This window comes from Apium graveolens, chromosome 10 (assembly GCF_009905375.1).
Source record: "Apium graveolens cultivar Ventura chromosome 10, ASM990537v1, whole genome shotgun sequence".
Taxonomy (NCBI): Eukaryota; Viridiplantae; Streptophyta; class Magnoliopsida; order Apiales; family Apiaceae; genus Apium; species Apium graveolens.
The window spans coordinates 216,880,786-216,896,669 of NC_133656.1; the positions used below are offsets into that span (position 1 = coordinate 216,880,786).

General features: G+C 34.4%; 2 protein-coding genes across 4 annotated transcripts; one reads left to right on the forward strand and one right to left on the reverse strand.

Annotated features, from left to right (window-relative positions):
• The first annotated feature begins 312 nt into the window (after positions 1–312).
• On the forward strand, positions 313–5,370 carry LOC141693408 (co-chaperone protein p23-2). The gene is made up of 6 exons (XM_074498503.1): positions 313–469; positions 1,150–1,333; positions 3,536–3,695; positions 4,802–4,833; positions 4,911–4,962; positions 5,086–5,370. Exons 1-6 carry the CDS (start codon positions 462–464, stop codon positions 5,118–5,120), a joined length of 471 nt encoding a protein of 156 aa, XP_074354604.1. The 5' UTR covers positions 313–461; the 3' UTR covers positions 5,121–5,370.
• Positions 5,371–7,630: 2,260 nt separating this feature from the next.
• Positions 7,631–13,873, reverse strand: LOC141689246 (uncharacterized). 3 transcript variants are annotated; one of them, XM_074493477.1, is made up of 10 exons: positions 13,659–13,867; positions 13,106–13,334; positions 11,904–12,002; positions 11,494–11,663; positions 10,854–10,987; positions 10,421–10,598; positions 9,578–10,136; positions 9,319–9,434; positions 8,961–9,204; positions 7,631–8,427 (listed from the first exon to the last, which is right to left on the reverse strand). In XM_074493477.1, exons 1-10 carry the CDS (start codon positions 13,724–13,726, stop codon positions 8,179–8,181), a joined length of 2,046 nt encoding a protein of 681 aa, XP_074349578.1. In that variant the 5' UTR covers positions 13,727–13,867; the 3' UTR covers positions 7,631–8,178. The 3 variants fall into 3 exon arrangements, with proteins under 3 accessions (XP_074349578.1, XP_074349580.1, XP_074349579.1); XM_074493479.1 differs by having other exon boundaries at positions 8,264–8,447; positions 13,659–13,873; XM_074493478.1 differs by having other exon boundaries at positions 8,264–8,468; positions 13,659–13,873.
• Positions 13,874–15,884: the final 2,011 nt, after the last annotated feature.

Here is a 15,884-nt window from a genome sequence, read left to right on the forward strand (position 1 = left end):
AGAACATTACTAAAACATTGGAAATATTAGGTTTGTTATAATGTGTAGTACTAGTATTTATACAGAACATAATCTACAGAATGATTTATTACTAAAATATTGGAAATTTTCTTTTCTTATCATTTTTCTTTCTCGCCAAAAAATTCGTCAGCACGTCTAGGAAGAAATTTTTTAAAATTATCTTTTTTTTTCTTCTCTTCTCTCCATTTTCAAAGGAGTACAACATAAGTGCTAATATATCAAATACTTAACCACTAAGTTTCAACATTAGTTATTATTTTATTAAAAAATATTTATCATTATTAAGTAGAAAACATAATCAAAATATAATGACGAGATTATATGTCAAAACTAAAACACAATTATAATATATATGTCCGTAGAAGTTAAATTAGGGCTTCTTACAGAACACAAGCAATCGACTAAACCCAACAGGAGTCAATCAATCAGTCTCTCTATCTATGGACCTGTAAGTAACTATACTTCTTACACATGATTTCTTGTTGGACTATGATGTCACTTGTGATTCATGTCTGTCTGTTTATTCTATTATTTCAAAGTGGGGTTTGTGTTGGATTTGCATTTTCTTTGCACATATATTAACACACTCATTTAATGTATATTTAAAATTATTTATGTGATTATGTTTGTAGATGTTGATGTTGATTAGCCCAAAACTTGGTTCCTTTTAGTGTTAGATCAATTTGTGACTATGTTTTCCAAGTCTTTATGGTAGTGATAGAATTTAGGGCGTGTTTGCGTAAACACAATTTAATCGAATTGTATGTGAAAAAACCAAATTGTATGGTGTATTTGTCAAACTATAATTTACGGCTTCAAACTGAATTATCACTGTAATGTTGAATTTATAAGGTATCTGTTTGTTTGAAATTTGTTATTGACTTAATGATTTTCACAAAAACGCATGTTACCCTTTTGTTTTTATAACATTCGAGTTGTACATTATCAATTGAACTATTGAACACATATAATAAGCGCAGTAAATAATTTACTTCTGGTTATAAGTTGTAAGATGTTTACCCCTTTTGCAAGCGTGAAGTAGATGTGTGTCATTTTTCTAAAGTATCTCTGTTTGTTTTAGTTCTTGAAAGAAAACTATTGGTTTTGTTTGATATGTGTACTTTGCAGTCGCCATCCAGAAGTTCTTTGGGCGCAGCGCTCTGATAAGGTGTACCTCACAATTGCTTTACCTGATGCCAAAAATGTTTCCATAAAATGTGAGCCTGAGGGGTTGTTTAGTTTTTCTGCATTGGGGCCGAAAGGAGAGTCCTTTAATTTTAGTTTGAAACTTTATGGGAATATCGTACCTGAGGTCAGTTTGGTTAATTTTCAGAAGTCTTTCTTATGTGTCCTTTATTTAAGATTAGCTGTCTTCTTATCTCTGTAGTTCATCTGGTGGTAATATTGATGCATTTACACTACTCCTAAATTGACTTTGCAACCCCACCATATATATTTAGGTGCAGTAACAAACCATCCCTAATTATAGTATTGAAAAATGAACAAGATTATCACTAACATGCCTCCAATAGGGAATTAATTTGTCCACAGATATTAAAATCATCATTGAATCAAAAACCCACTTCTATATCATCTCAAACCCTAGGGCCATGTTTGTTTAATGGTATTAAGTAGGGGATAGGATTATAGTCCTTTAAATTTTCCAATCCCATGTTTGTTTTATAAAAAATTAGTGAAGGATTATCCAAGGATTATAATCCTTTAAATTATCTTATCCCATGTTTGTTTTGTTGGAGTAGAGGATAGGATTATAATCCCATCTAATGCTTGGTGGGAGGAGGTATTGTTTTATCCCCTCCTGCAAGTCATTTTTTAAAAGATTATAATCCCCTCATTGTTATCCCATATGAAACAAACATAGGATTGGAAAATTTAAAGGACTATATTCCAATCCCAAGTACTATCCCACAAAACAAACATAGGATAAAATTTTAAAGGATTATATTACAATCCTATACTTAATCCTTTCAAACAAACTTAGAATAAGATTATTTAATCCGTAGGACTAATTTTGATAGGATTAGTTATTCCCGGATTATTATCCCGGGATTATAATCCCATTAAACAAACATGGCCCTAGGGCCATGTTTGTTTAATGGTATTAAGCAGGGGATAAGATTATAATCCTTTAAATTTTCCAATCCCATATTTGTTTTGTAAAAAATTAGTGAAGAGTTATCCAAGGATTATAATCCTTTAAATTATCCTATCCCATGTTTGTTTTGTTGGAGAAGAGGATAGGACTATAATCCCATCTAATGTTTGGTGGGAGGAGGTATTGTTTTATCCCCTCCTACAAGTCATTTTTTTAAAAAATTATAATCCCCCTCATTGTTATCCCATATGAAACAAACATAGGATTGGAAAATTTAAAAGACTATATTGCAATCCCAAATACTATCCCACAAAACAAACATAGGATAAAGTTTTAAAGGATTATATTTCAATCCTACACTTAATCCTTCCAAACAAACTTAGGATAAGATTATTTAATCCATAGGACTAATTTTGATGGGATTAGTTATCCCCGGATTATTATCCCGGGATTATAATCCCACGAAACAAACATGGCCTAGGTGTATATTGTCAAGTGCTCCCCTCTCTCCGTTGATAAAAAGAAGATTTAAAAACCTACATAAGCAGCATGTGTATCATTCAGCTTCTGTGGTCACTAGGCACCCATTATTTGTACTCAGCTGAGTTTCTTTGCATAAAAAGACTGCAACTAATAATATCTTTAGTTATTTTAAAAGATATATAAATAAATATATATATATATATATAAATATATATATATTATGAGCTATTGCTAAAATGCAAATACCCAAAAGAATTTCTGGGGATTTTTCTTCTCCATTTGTGTTTGATTTGAAATTTAATTTGACGCTATTTTTTTAGATTCTATCTTTCTATATTTTTTTCACTATTTTGTAGAAAAAAATCTCTCGCAAAATGTTACCTTTTCTTTCTTTTATCTATATTCACAAGCTTTCTTAAAGGTCTTCAGGTATTTGGAATAAAAAAGGAGGGTTTTAATAACAAAAAGGACTGAATTTTTTTTTGTACTAGGCCTCAGAATCCTCCTGGTGGTAGGCTCCTACTTAGGAACATAGTACCCTATTACAATATATGGATTGTCAAAATCTGATGCAACGTTAGCTTCCTGATGGAAGAACAGGGAATTTTTTTGATTACCTTTACCTTTTAAACAAACAAATAGAACTTTTGAAAAAATAGTTAGTTGCTTGATAATTCAGCCTAATTTTGTGAGACTCGTGCACGAGTACTTTCTGGGTCAAGAGGTAAATGGTAGAGATTTAATTATCTGAACATCTTGTCTGTTGGATGTCTGAAATGAATGTTAATGCTTTATTTTGTTTACATTTAGAATTTTAGCAATGAGGTCGTAACTTTAATGGTTTAATGGTGCTTTGTGGCTGTGACATATTGGAGTTCTCTTCTATTTGCAACAAGTGTTTTACCTGTTATGCAGGGCTGTAAAAGTAAAGTCGGGTTGAGGAACATATTATGCTCTGTTCAGAAGGAGAAGAAAGGATGGTGGAAAAGACTTTTGATGTCAGAAGAGAAACCTGCTCCTTACCTTAAGGTTGATTGGAACAAATGGTGTGATGAGGACGAAGAATCAGCAAATTGTAAGTTTGATCTAAATAATTCTAATAGTAACTTGATTAACTATTCTCATTTGTTATGATATGACATAAGGAAAATTGGACGTAGTAATTGAGTATTAACTGGGGCCTAAAAGGTCCGATGTAGGATTCATTTTGTTGCAGTGATCACTAGAGCAGCCTGCCTTTTTGTATTTAGCCTATATATCTCGGAGTTTCTACAACTTTATGTACATAGTCAAAGTACTTTGGACAATATAACTAAATATCAAGTTAATTGTATGTTTACTACTTTGCCTAAAATTCTGTCTAGTAATAAAGTGATGAGCGTTGATTAGAAACTTGGTCATGTTATGTGATCTGCTATGGAGACCCCTTACTATTTAGTTGATGAGGTAAGCATTTTAATTGCAGTTAAAGAAGAGTGCATTTTCTTTCATATTTGTTAGTTACTGACTTTATATAAATATTTTTATGATCTTGAATCACTTGAAACTGAAAACGTACACGAGTAAAAATAAAAATAATCTTTTGTCAAAAAAATAAATAAATAATAAGTGGACATATTGGGGTAGGATGGGTGAAGGTATGAAATAAACATGAAAATTAATAATTAATGTTCTGGCATAAGATTGATGTACATCAAATCATTAATTTTTCGTAGGTCACAGATTCTGGTTCCAGTAGTGGCTTGCTTTGAAATAATTGTTTGACTTCAAACTTGGTACCATGTAAAACATGAAATTTACATCATTGAAGCATTCAAGTTATCTTCACAGTTTTACCATATATACAAGTGCTTTATGTGGGACGATAATCTAAGCTAAATTTTAATATTTGTTTAGCGTCTCCATTTTATTCCTTGCATTCTCAAAACGATATCGACTTTTAAGGTGCTGAGAACCTTTCAAAGCTAAGTTGTCTTTTAGTAGATATGGAAGATTGGGATTCAGTGCGTTATTGCTTTCCTTCACATCGTCCAAGGATCTGCGGGTGTTCTATTTTTTTTTTACATGAGACAGCTATAATCCTTACAAAATAGCAAGTACTGCATATTGTGTTTGGGATGCAGGATTTAGAGCTTTTGTTTTCAACGTTTCTTGTCACTTACAAGACTGTCTGTTTTGCAGCTGATGTGGAGTCTGACGATAATGCTCTGGCAGTAAGTTGATCTCAGCTGTAATTATATTAAACCACGTGAAATCACTATGTACAATCTAAATATGAATACTATTGCAGTATAACGAGGACGATGGTGAAAACACTGATGATGATGATGACGGAATGCTCTGTGAGTTTCAATATAGTACTTTTATGTGAATTATTTATACGAAGAACTGCAACTGATACTGTGAACCAAGAACCTTTGAAAAGGAAAATTGATGACATCTATGCTTCTTTCTGTTAATTGCAGATCTCCCGGATTTGAAAAAGGCTGGGGCCCACTAGAAAAAAACCATAGCATATAAGGTGAATTTAGTACTAAGCCAGCAGACAACTAATTTCTGTTATGTACAGACCAGGCTTTAGTACTAGGTTTTAGCGAACTTCCATCGGGATTCATTTATTTTGTTCTGCATATTTTGGAAAATCTATTTGAGTGTTAAACAAGGTGATTTGTTTTCATCCTTGTTTGCAACTATTGTGAAGTTTGGATAGTTTGATTTTGCATTATGATGCACAGAATCAGTTTTTTTAATCGACCCCCGTGTCATTTTTCAGATATGTTCCTAGTATCTGAAATTTGCAATTTCAAGTATCTCTAATTGACTGCATTTGACGTTCTATATAAAATATTTTGGGCCAACTTAGATTAAGCTGCCTGAGCATCTCTAGTAGATGCTGCCTAAAGAGTTGTCGATCATTTAACGAATCAATTTCATATAACTTTTTTATTTACTATATTATCCAAATCATTTCCGACAATTTTTTTTAATTATCTGCTTCTATAGTTTACAATTCCAAAAGCTAAGGAATCAATTATAAAAATAAAAAAGAATCAATTTCATATAATGCCTTTTTATACCACTCCTGACAATTTATGTTTAATAATTACTTCAATAGTTAACAACAATTCCAAAATTTACATATATGGATGATGGAATCATGGAACCCCACGCAAATTATAAGAGAAAAGAGGTCCTGAAGTTGATCTCGGAGAAATTACACATTACCTGACATTAGAGTTTTTTTAGTACAAAAAGGTGGTGGCAGTTTTTGTAAATATGCTTAAGTGTAAAGGGGTCTTGGTTTTCGAGATTTACATGATTTTAATCTCGCGTTGTTAGGAAAATATTATTGGCATTTCATGCATCACCCAGACTCGTTAGTGGCTAGAATCTTTAAAGCCACATATAATCTCAATAGTTCGTTGTTTGAAGCGCCAAGAGGAGGTGGGGTGAGTTTTATATGGTCCGGGTTGTGGGAAGCTAAGGAAGAGTTGAAGCAGGGCTTTCGATGGGTGGGTGGTAGGAGATGGGAAGAAAATAAGAGTTTTTGAGGATTATTGGCTTAGAGGTAGAGATAATTGTAGGCTGGAAATACAAGTACCGATAGTGCAAGTACTGTTAAAGTAAGCGATTTATTTATTCCTGGTTGGAAAATGTGGGATGCCTCAAAGATTAGCAGTTTATTTTCAAACTATGATGCTCAGATGATTCTGGTAACACCTATCCCTCAAAATCAGGTAAGTGATCGTATAGTTTGGACGAGTACTGCAAATGGAAAGTGCAGCGTAAAGTCAGGGTACAAATACTGGTATATGCACAATTATATAAATGTTGCAGATGATCGAGAGCAAGGTTGGAAGAATCTCTGGAAAATAGAGGCACCTCACAAGCTTAAAATACATTTATGGAGAATCTGTAGGAATAATCTTCCTATGCGTAATCTGTTGAGAAGTAAAGGAGTGCAAACTACCATACTATGTCCTATGTGTGTATTTGATGTTGAACATCTTTTACATATTTTTCTGGATTGTAGTTTTGCTAAACAGTGCTGGAGATCTCCGGGTCTGGATTTTGATGCGTGGAGCGTGGAATCAACTCTAGAATGGTTGCTTGAACTTCTAGCCAGAGAAACTGAGGAAATGTGGGTACAGATTGCTACTGGTTTCTGGTGTATTTGGTATGCTTGCAATCTGGGAGGAAAAGCAGGTGACACTAGAGCTTGCGATGCAATGGAGTAGTAAGATGGTGACGCAGTGGCGACATCTCAGGAGGAGTAAAGCATTACCTCAGTTACATCATAGTGGGAGAGAATATAAAGTGGCATGCTCTCGAGGAAGGTAGAGTGAAGTTAAATGTGGATGCATCTGTAGTGACAAGAATGACCTCGTTTTCGATAGGGGAGGTTTCTGTATTTGAGGTTGAGACTTGGGGTGTTTTGGAGGCTTTGAAGTGGACTCGAGAATTACGGATTAGTACGGTGGATATTGAAACTAACTCATTGCTTATGGTCAATGCAAATATGCAATTACAAAGCGTCTGGAAAATTATTTAGAAGTAGGTAATGTGATCCAAGAATGTGTCTCAATTCTTATTCTTAGTAGTCACCCTGACATTTTTATTTCTTTCGTTAAAGGCCAAGTCAATAAGGTTGCCCAATTATGGACAAGGGAACCTTGTATGGTAAATTGTTCAAACACATTTTGGTCTCCTCCTGTACCGGAAACTTTGATGTATGATTCAATTTCGTGATTAATGAAATTTTGCTTAGTTAAAAAAAAATTATGTAAGGTTAGTTACTGTATGTTAGGCGACCCCAAGAACATTATTATAGATCTGAGTTCAAGTGATTATATATTTTTTAACTAGTCCGAAAATAATTAGAGTTAACAATCTTTGGTAACTATACAACTCTTATTACAGTATTAACTGCTAAGAATCATGATATGTGACAATAATCTTTTTATCTTGCTTGAGCCAAAACTAAACAAGAGAAAGTATAAACAAACAAAATTCCCCAAATCAAAACAAATTCCAGGCCGCATTTAGACTGTTAAGGTTGAACACAACAATTGATGTACTCATTTTTCATCTTGGTCCTTTTACATACCTACTGCATGAGAAGATATGTCCTTGCCTATTCTTCCGACAAAGTAGTACAATTACTTTTAGAAACCAATTACAGAGTTTACAATACAAAAATCCCGCGAACAAAAGAAAAAAAGAAAGAAAGAAAGGATATAGCATGCTATAAGCTACCACCTGATTTTTTATCTCTCCGGCTAGATACTCTATGCTGACATGTTGAATACACGTAACTTAATACATCAAATATCTTGCCTTGTGCTGTAAACAATAAGTCCTCTTCACCGGACCAGAGCAGGCTCCTTCACATAATTTTCTATGCTTGTCAGATCCCTTAATTGTTGTATTCGTAGCACATATTCATTCATTGCTGCAAAAAAATGACTGTTGCTTCATTCTGGATGAGCCACAAATGATCGGATAAGGTTTAGAAATAATCCAAATGGAGTTCTGCATCTTTTTTTTTTCACTTGGTACTAGTAGTCATGGCAGACTGATTTTGATGAGCCATCTTGCTGCTTCTCTACAATTTCAACGGGAATAACAGGAATGGAGTCCCACCACTCTTTCAATCGTCGGTTTCCCTGTTCATTTTCACCGTTTTTTCTCAATTTTGATGTTGTCGTGAAAATATACAAGATGAAGCCCATTATGATGAACTTGAATGGAAGTACTGCTAGTACAATTGCTAATGTGGTCATGCCCATCATCACCATATTCGTGTGCTGCCACCGAAACCAAGAATCTGGGATGAAGAAACATAAAACTAAAGGGAAAACATTGAATGAGGAATCAGATTAAGTTAAAAAAAATTCTAATTATATTTCAATAAGAATTAAAACCGTAAATGTACTGGTGTTTGTATTAGCAGGCAGTTTGGCTGGGTAAACATGTATAATTTATAAATCTCCAACCGAGTACCGGTTTCTTGTTTAAGAAATAAGTAAGCAGGTTTAACATAATAAAGAGAAAAGTATCTGCTTGATACGCAAAGGAAAGAAGATAAACTTGATCCAGGTATGTGTGTCTTTGTAGGCCACGCTCGTGCCAACAATATTGTTCTGTTATAGAACAATGCAACATTAAAATTATGAAAAAATGTGCAGAACATCTTCTTCCATGTACAAATCATTGGAAGAAGGCACATGAAAAATGTCCTATGATAGTTTTTATTTAAAATTTATAAATTTTTTGCATTTTTTTTGTGGTACCTCATAGTCTGGACAAATTCCTACAATGTACATGTTACTGAAGTTACCTTAGGCGCTTTCGAGATCAATATGGACCAAATTTTCAGCATTGAAATGTTTGCCAACTGCATTATTTCATTGAGAGTATTCAACCCATGTTGTGCTGATACCAGGCTTTCCAATGTCGTCTGATCAGAGTCAATACACACCACCAGTTTGGTATACTTTTCCCCAACTCTAGCATGTCTCGCCCATATCATTTTGCCAACTGTCCACAGTAGTAAAGTTGCCATTGTCTGGCAAATCCACTCCCTATACCACAAAGACAAGTTATTTCTGTTCTACTTGACAATTCAAATTTAGTAGATGGTTAGTGCCATATTAACAAGGGCAAGAGTTTCAGAACAAGAGAATGACAGTTCTTACATGTACACAATAAGTAGAGTAACACCAACCACCATGACAGTTGTTCCAGGTTTTTCCCATGTTAAAACCTCTTGCAACCAAGGTATAAATGCACTACTGAAAGATTTTAGTAGATCCTATACAATCAAATTAGGCAAATTACTGGATCTCAGCCATAACCGAAGGTGGCAGAGTAGGATATGAGATAATATTACAAGAATGTAAGAAAAAATCACATCATAAAGATAAAGAGTCGGATATAGTTTGATTGCGCTTTTACCTTCAGAACCGCATAACTATCAGATACTCCATCCTCCTTAAGTCCCTCAGTGGTAGCTTTGGCCATGTTAACCTCACGTGCTTCGTCTCTGATTTGATCAATAACGCTCTCCAGTGATGAGATATTCTCTGCTTGACCACTTAGAACTTCAGATTCCTCAGTTATTTCTTTTGTATCTGTGCATAGGCCACATGCTTGTGTGACATTCAAGTTCCTTAAAATTGAGCTAGCACTGCACGGATGTCCACTGTTGACATTCTTCAAGCTCTCGACCAGTGTATCTAGCACAAAATCTCCCTTAGGTAATTCCTCAAATAAGGTGAAGATCAAAAAAGTCTTTGGATTTGGTGGTGTTATTCGAAGCATTTCGCGAGCTGCATGGAGCCTGATAATTCCTAGTATTGTCCTTGCATGCATCTCCCAGACTTGCACCGGAGATTCTACCTTAAATTTAAATAAGAATTGGTGTAACAGCATGACCTCCTTTACAAGAGCAAGCCAGTGGTCTCGTCTGGTGGAGCTAGCCATCTCTGGAAACTCTAACACGATACTCTCTTTCCTGATGGAAAAATTCATTGATTACACACAGAACTATGATTAACTCAACTGAAATCACAACAATTGTTTTTAAAACTATGGCAGAGTAACATCTCCTTCACAACTTACGCGGTGGATTTGAAAGGTCGATACTTTAAGAAATGGTTTCAACTATGTTATTACCATATTATGTAAATATATTTTGACAACTAAATATGGTACTTGTTATAAAATATGCAAATTTGAATTCACCAAAAAGGAATTTATTAGGAAGACACGTAAATCTGCATCGGAAAGTAATCTTACAAGTCCGAGGACTCATAAATAATGGCCTTGTTATACAGAGGAGCGCCCCATGGTCCTGTGGCAGCTCGTTTCACATTTTGACCACAGCCCTTCGACAGGTCAAATTTTATAGCATCTTCATATGAGATTACGCCCGAAGCCTCAAAGTATAAAGCATAATTAGTCAGTGTAAGCTTACCTAGACAAACAACCATAGGTTAGAAGAGGAAAGACTTGAGTACAATTCTTTTGTACTAATAAAATATGAGTAAAGTTTATTCTCTTAATACTCCTATGTTTTATTCCATAAACAGACCACTTTTCGATGATACGATATAAATCAAAGTAATGACTTTGACAAATTTCCCTTACGTTTATTTCTAAGTTTATAATATACATATTTTCGGGATATAAATATTTTTTTAAAACAAACTAAAGAGGACTTGGGACAAACCAGGCCAACTTGTCACTCCAATATGGCGCACCACCCTCAAAGTGCTTGCAGTCCCCTCTACGTGTAGAATGAACTCATCATCAACTAGGTCCACTCCACTTGGTACTTCTTGCTTTTGCAAATGTTTTATGCATCTAATAAACAGGTCCAGAAAATGGTTTCAGGAATATGATTATGTAAAGCAGAATTGATGAGATTAGCATTCACTTGTTATTATGATGCATAGACTAATAATTAAGGCCCTATTAACTTCAAGTATAATCCATTATTGTCTTCTTAAGAATCACAATTTACAGAATAAACTGAAAAAAAGTTAAAAGTATGTTTGCCTTCAAATCTTAATGTCAATTCAGTTTTGACTTTTAAACAGTCCTGGCCATAAACTGCTGCAATATACTGCAAGAAGAATTTTCTGGATGAAATTGGATCATAGTTTTAGTAGTTCTCCAGCATCAAAATACAAATTCATATTTTTCTATTTAATATTATTTAACACGTATTTAAAAAATTTATAGATCAGCTATCAAGATTTTCTTACAAGCTAACTTCAGTGATTTCGTCACATTAGCCTATGTTGACCATACAAGTGAAGTTTTATATAGATTCAAGTAACAGTGCATAAAAGAGATCTTAAAAATACCCGTCAATTTCTTTTAGGAATTTATCATAAGCAGGGAAGTGAAGCCGATTGACTGTAGTGGCAGTCAGAGTCTCAAATGTAAATCTCCCATTAACGACATCTGCTATTAAAGGGACTACTGTCACCAACCACACAAATGCATCTTCTCCAACACTGGGTTCTCGGTCTACCTGATTGCCAAGTATCCACTTTCTCATAAGAATATGAACAGTCAGAAATAAGACCATACAAGAAAATATGCCACTAATAATCTAGGGCCCCTTCGATTCAACTGAATTAAGTTAACTGCATTCCTTGGCCCTTATGCAGCAAAAGAACCAAGATCAAATCATGCAACTTAACGTACTTAGGTCCCCTCATTGCTAGAATGCAGAAAGAACTAAAAGAAAAGGAGCTAGAGGAAATCATACTAGGAGTGGCATGATGTCCGAATAGAAAAGAGGAATCTGATCTTGTTGATTCGAATTTGTAAGGACTTTCGTCTCCTCTTTCTCCTTAGCCACATGTTCCTACTTCAAAAAATAATACAATTACAAATATTATAGGATTATGTTGACGAGAAAAAAAACTTTACCGCACCTGTTTAAGTCCCAAGGTTCAACAGATATATACAGTATTTCAAACACAGGTAAACCTGTCCAACTCAACTTGGACTCTAAGGGTAACATGCATGATATGTTAGATAATCTGAGTTGTCAAAAGGCACTGAAATCACAATTTTATTGCAATCCCAAGTTGCTCATCTAAGATCTTGCTAAGCTGAGAGTGCATAACTATTTTTCCTTCTTTCCACTAAATAAATTCAAACGTCTAACCATAGAAAAGCTTAAAGTACTTCTAGTTCTGGGTAGGGAAATTTTACTCCCTTGTGCACTCATTTGTAATTATTTGACTACATATATATAATGTTGTTGTCATAACGACTTATCAATATTTATCTGCAGTTTATGACAGAGTTACTTCACATTGGAGAACATAGAAGTTGGTAATATATTGTTACTTCACAACTGATTCATATGCTCCCAAAAGATTTCCACCCATTCAATTAAAAATATAGTAGAGGCAGGGACGGAACCAGGAAAAAAAACCGGGGAGAAGAAATTTCAGACAAATCTAAGAGATTGATGAATATATTCTAGGAGACTATCATATATTTTTAGTTGACGGGGGACCCAATATATCATATGATCAAAATGTATATATAAAAGTGAAAGAATAGAAGCTCTTGGGGGAGGTTTTGGGGGACCATGGCCACCCCATGCCCCCCTTGGATCCGTCCCTGAGTAGAGGACCAGAGGTAGTGTACCGGTCTATCTATCATTTTAAATAACATAATATAGTATTAGAAATTGTGCCACAGTGATACTCTCAAAATAGAAATTAAACATCAAACCTTAATTAAATTCTAATTCTGAAAAATCATGTAGAAATCCGCTAAGAAACACAATTTCAGGTTTGCAAAGAAAATATTTGAAAGCCAGAGAATACAATACAAACATATTTTATTATGACCATAAAATGCCTTGGAGCATGACAACTAGGATATATACTAGCAAAAAACCAATTTCATGTCACATTATGTTAGCATAAATTAAGCTAGATGAGCATAAACCGATTGTTCATCCTCAGCAGTGGAACTAGGTTTCTCCCAGGCCAGCATCATATCAAATGAGAGGCGGCTGAAATTTCTATCACTGATTAGTTCTTTAATGTTAGAGCACATGTCATTCAGAGCCCTGGAGCTGCAATATTCCACCAATTTCCTTGTATAGTCGCCTTTTTCGGGTTTCCATATATCGTCAAATTCTTCCACCAATGCATCAACTGAAGTATTAATTTTCCTAGCATGCACATACAAATTTCAATTATAAACATTTGATTGTATATGGTGCATATATATTATATGTAGTTATATAAATCGCTATTATCGAAAACTCGGCAATTAAGAACTAGGTTATTTTGAGAATTCGATTGTTAAATAAATCAGGTATATAGATGCAAAATTATCATTAAAATGATCCCTGTCAAAAAACCAACAATCTGTACGTAACGCATGAACATAAATAAAAATATACACACACAAAGAGGAGAGAGAGAGAGAGAGAGAGAGAGAGAGAGAGAGAGAGAGAGAGAGAGAGAGAGAGAGAGAGAGAGAGAGAGAGAACTGGGAACATCTTGTGAGAACGTCGTTGGCAATGGCTGAAAGATCATGTTTCCTCTCCGCAGTCGTCATAATAAATTTGGTGTGCGGATTTCTTAATCCAATAAGATCGAAATGTACATAAATATGTAAATGCTATAACTAAAGTTTGAGGCTTGGATCTTGGCAGGGAAGGAAGGGGAAGGGGAGAGAGAGGTGTATATCGCGTAAGTGTAACACGTGGCGGCGCCATGCAAATTGCAGTTTCTTGTCTTCCCGCTCCACATCTTCATCGGGCCGGGTCTCTGCACCCATTCAAATTTTAACCGCCCATTTGAAATATATTTATGATTCCAGCTTACTACATGTCCAGCCCAGGTGAAAATTTGAAAAGCCCTTTCTAGTAAAGACCTCCAGCCCATATTAAACAATAACTCTGATAAGATAATATAAAGGGCCAAGAGATTAATAAAAATTGGAAACCAATCTCTTCTGCTGTGTTTCCGAATCTAGGGTAGAAAATAAAAAAATAGAAAATAACTAATTTTCCTTTCTCTCCTAATCTTTTCAAAAGTGGGAAGAACATTTTGGAGACAAAAATAAAGAAAACTTCTTCCTAAATCTGCAGTTTTTTTTCCTTTTTTTTATAAAAGTTGTTCGGGAATAAGCTGAAAAAATGTATTCTTTATATTTTTTTTTCTTTTTTCTCCAAAAAAAGTTTCTTGGATCACATCGTTTAAGTCTTGTGGGTAACGAAACATAAGAACATTAATTACAGAGAAAAAGAGAAAAGAGAAAAATCATGCCTGCTAGTGCTCTGAGTAGGAAAAAAAGACGGAACCCTATTAAAGTATTAGGTCGCTGCTGTTCACGCCGGAGTCTTGATCAAATTATTCATACCATCCGACTTCTATTACTTAATAATGTAAGTTATTTAATTTTTTATTTCTTTTTGTCACATTTAATTTTGTTATTTGTTCAAAGATTAGTTCATTTATTCATCTTTGTCAAGTTTGTTAATTATTTATATAATATCTGTATAAAGTATGAATTTAATATAAATATTTAATTGTGAGTCACGATATATAATTAGATTAAATATGTGTATTTTTAATATTAATATATATATTAATAATGTAGATATAGTGCTTGTCAGGTTGGAAATTTATTTTTAATTTTCACATGTTATTTAAAATATATACTAATGTATTTTTTTTTTATCGTAGATAACCCGCAGCCGCTACCCTTCGGGTGCGCACTGGGTAAACCCTACGGGTTCACGTAATAGCCTGCAAACCACGTGAACCAAGGTAAACCGCATTTAAGCGACAGAGAGCTCAGGAGGCATAATCATAAATTCTCCTTCCGTGGGATTCGAACCTGTGACCAAGAGGTTAGTTTTCCTCTCTTTAACCAACTGAGTCAACCCTTGCGGGCACTAATGTATTTGATAATAAGGTAAACAAATATTTTTGATCTCTAAATGCTCTTTAAAATTAAGAACATTGAATTTATCTTATTTAAAATTTGTATTTTGGTTGCAGGAGTCAAGGTCGTAAAAGGAAGACATTATTATCTTATTTTTCTACTTCTCATGCTAGTCGTGCAACTACTCCCAGTGTCACTGCTACTTCTAATGTTACTCCTAGTGTTACCATTACTTCTTCAGTTATTTCTGGTGCTACAACGATTCCTAGTACTGCACATATTTCCGTTCATGATCCTTCTGGTGCTCCTACCTCAGCTACAACTAATCCTAGTGCTCCTCCTACAGTTACAACTAGTCCAATTGATCTTGCATCACTTGAATGCGATCCACGTCTGCGTCGTCCAATTTGGATGTATCCCCCTAACGTCTGTGATGATATTAGGCGTGAATACATTAGGCTAGGAGCATGTCAATAAAAATTAAAAAAAACAATATCCACCTACAGAGTTTGGAAATCAACATCGTCGATTTCAAGCATCCTGGTTCAGTTCATGGCATTAGCTTGAATATTCAATTTCGAAAGATGCAACATTCTGTTTTCCGAGTTGTTTATTTGAAAAGGACTCATCTTCATAACATGCATTTACTATTGATGGATTTAAGAATTGGAAAAAAGTTAATGTTAACGAGAGATATCCTTTCTTTGTGCATATTGGAAGGGATAATTCACCGTATAAAAATGCAATAAAATCTCTTGAGGGGTTGACCAATGTTACAAGACATATTGACAAGGTCATAAATCGCCAATCTTTGTAAGAGGTA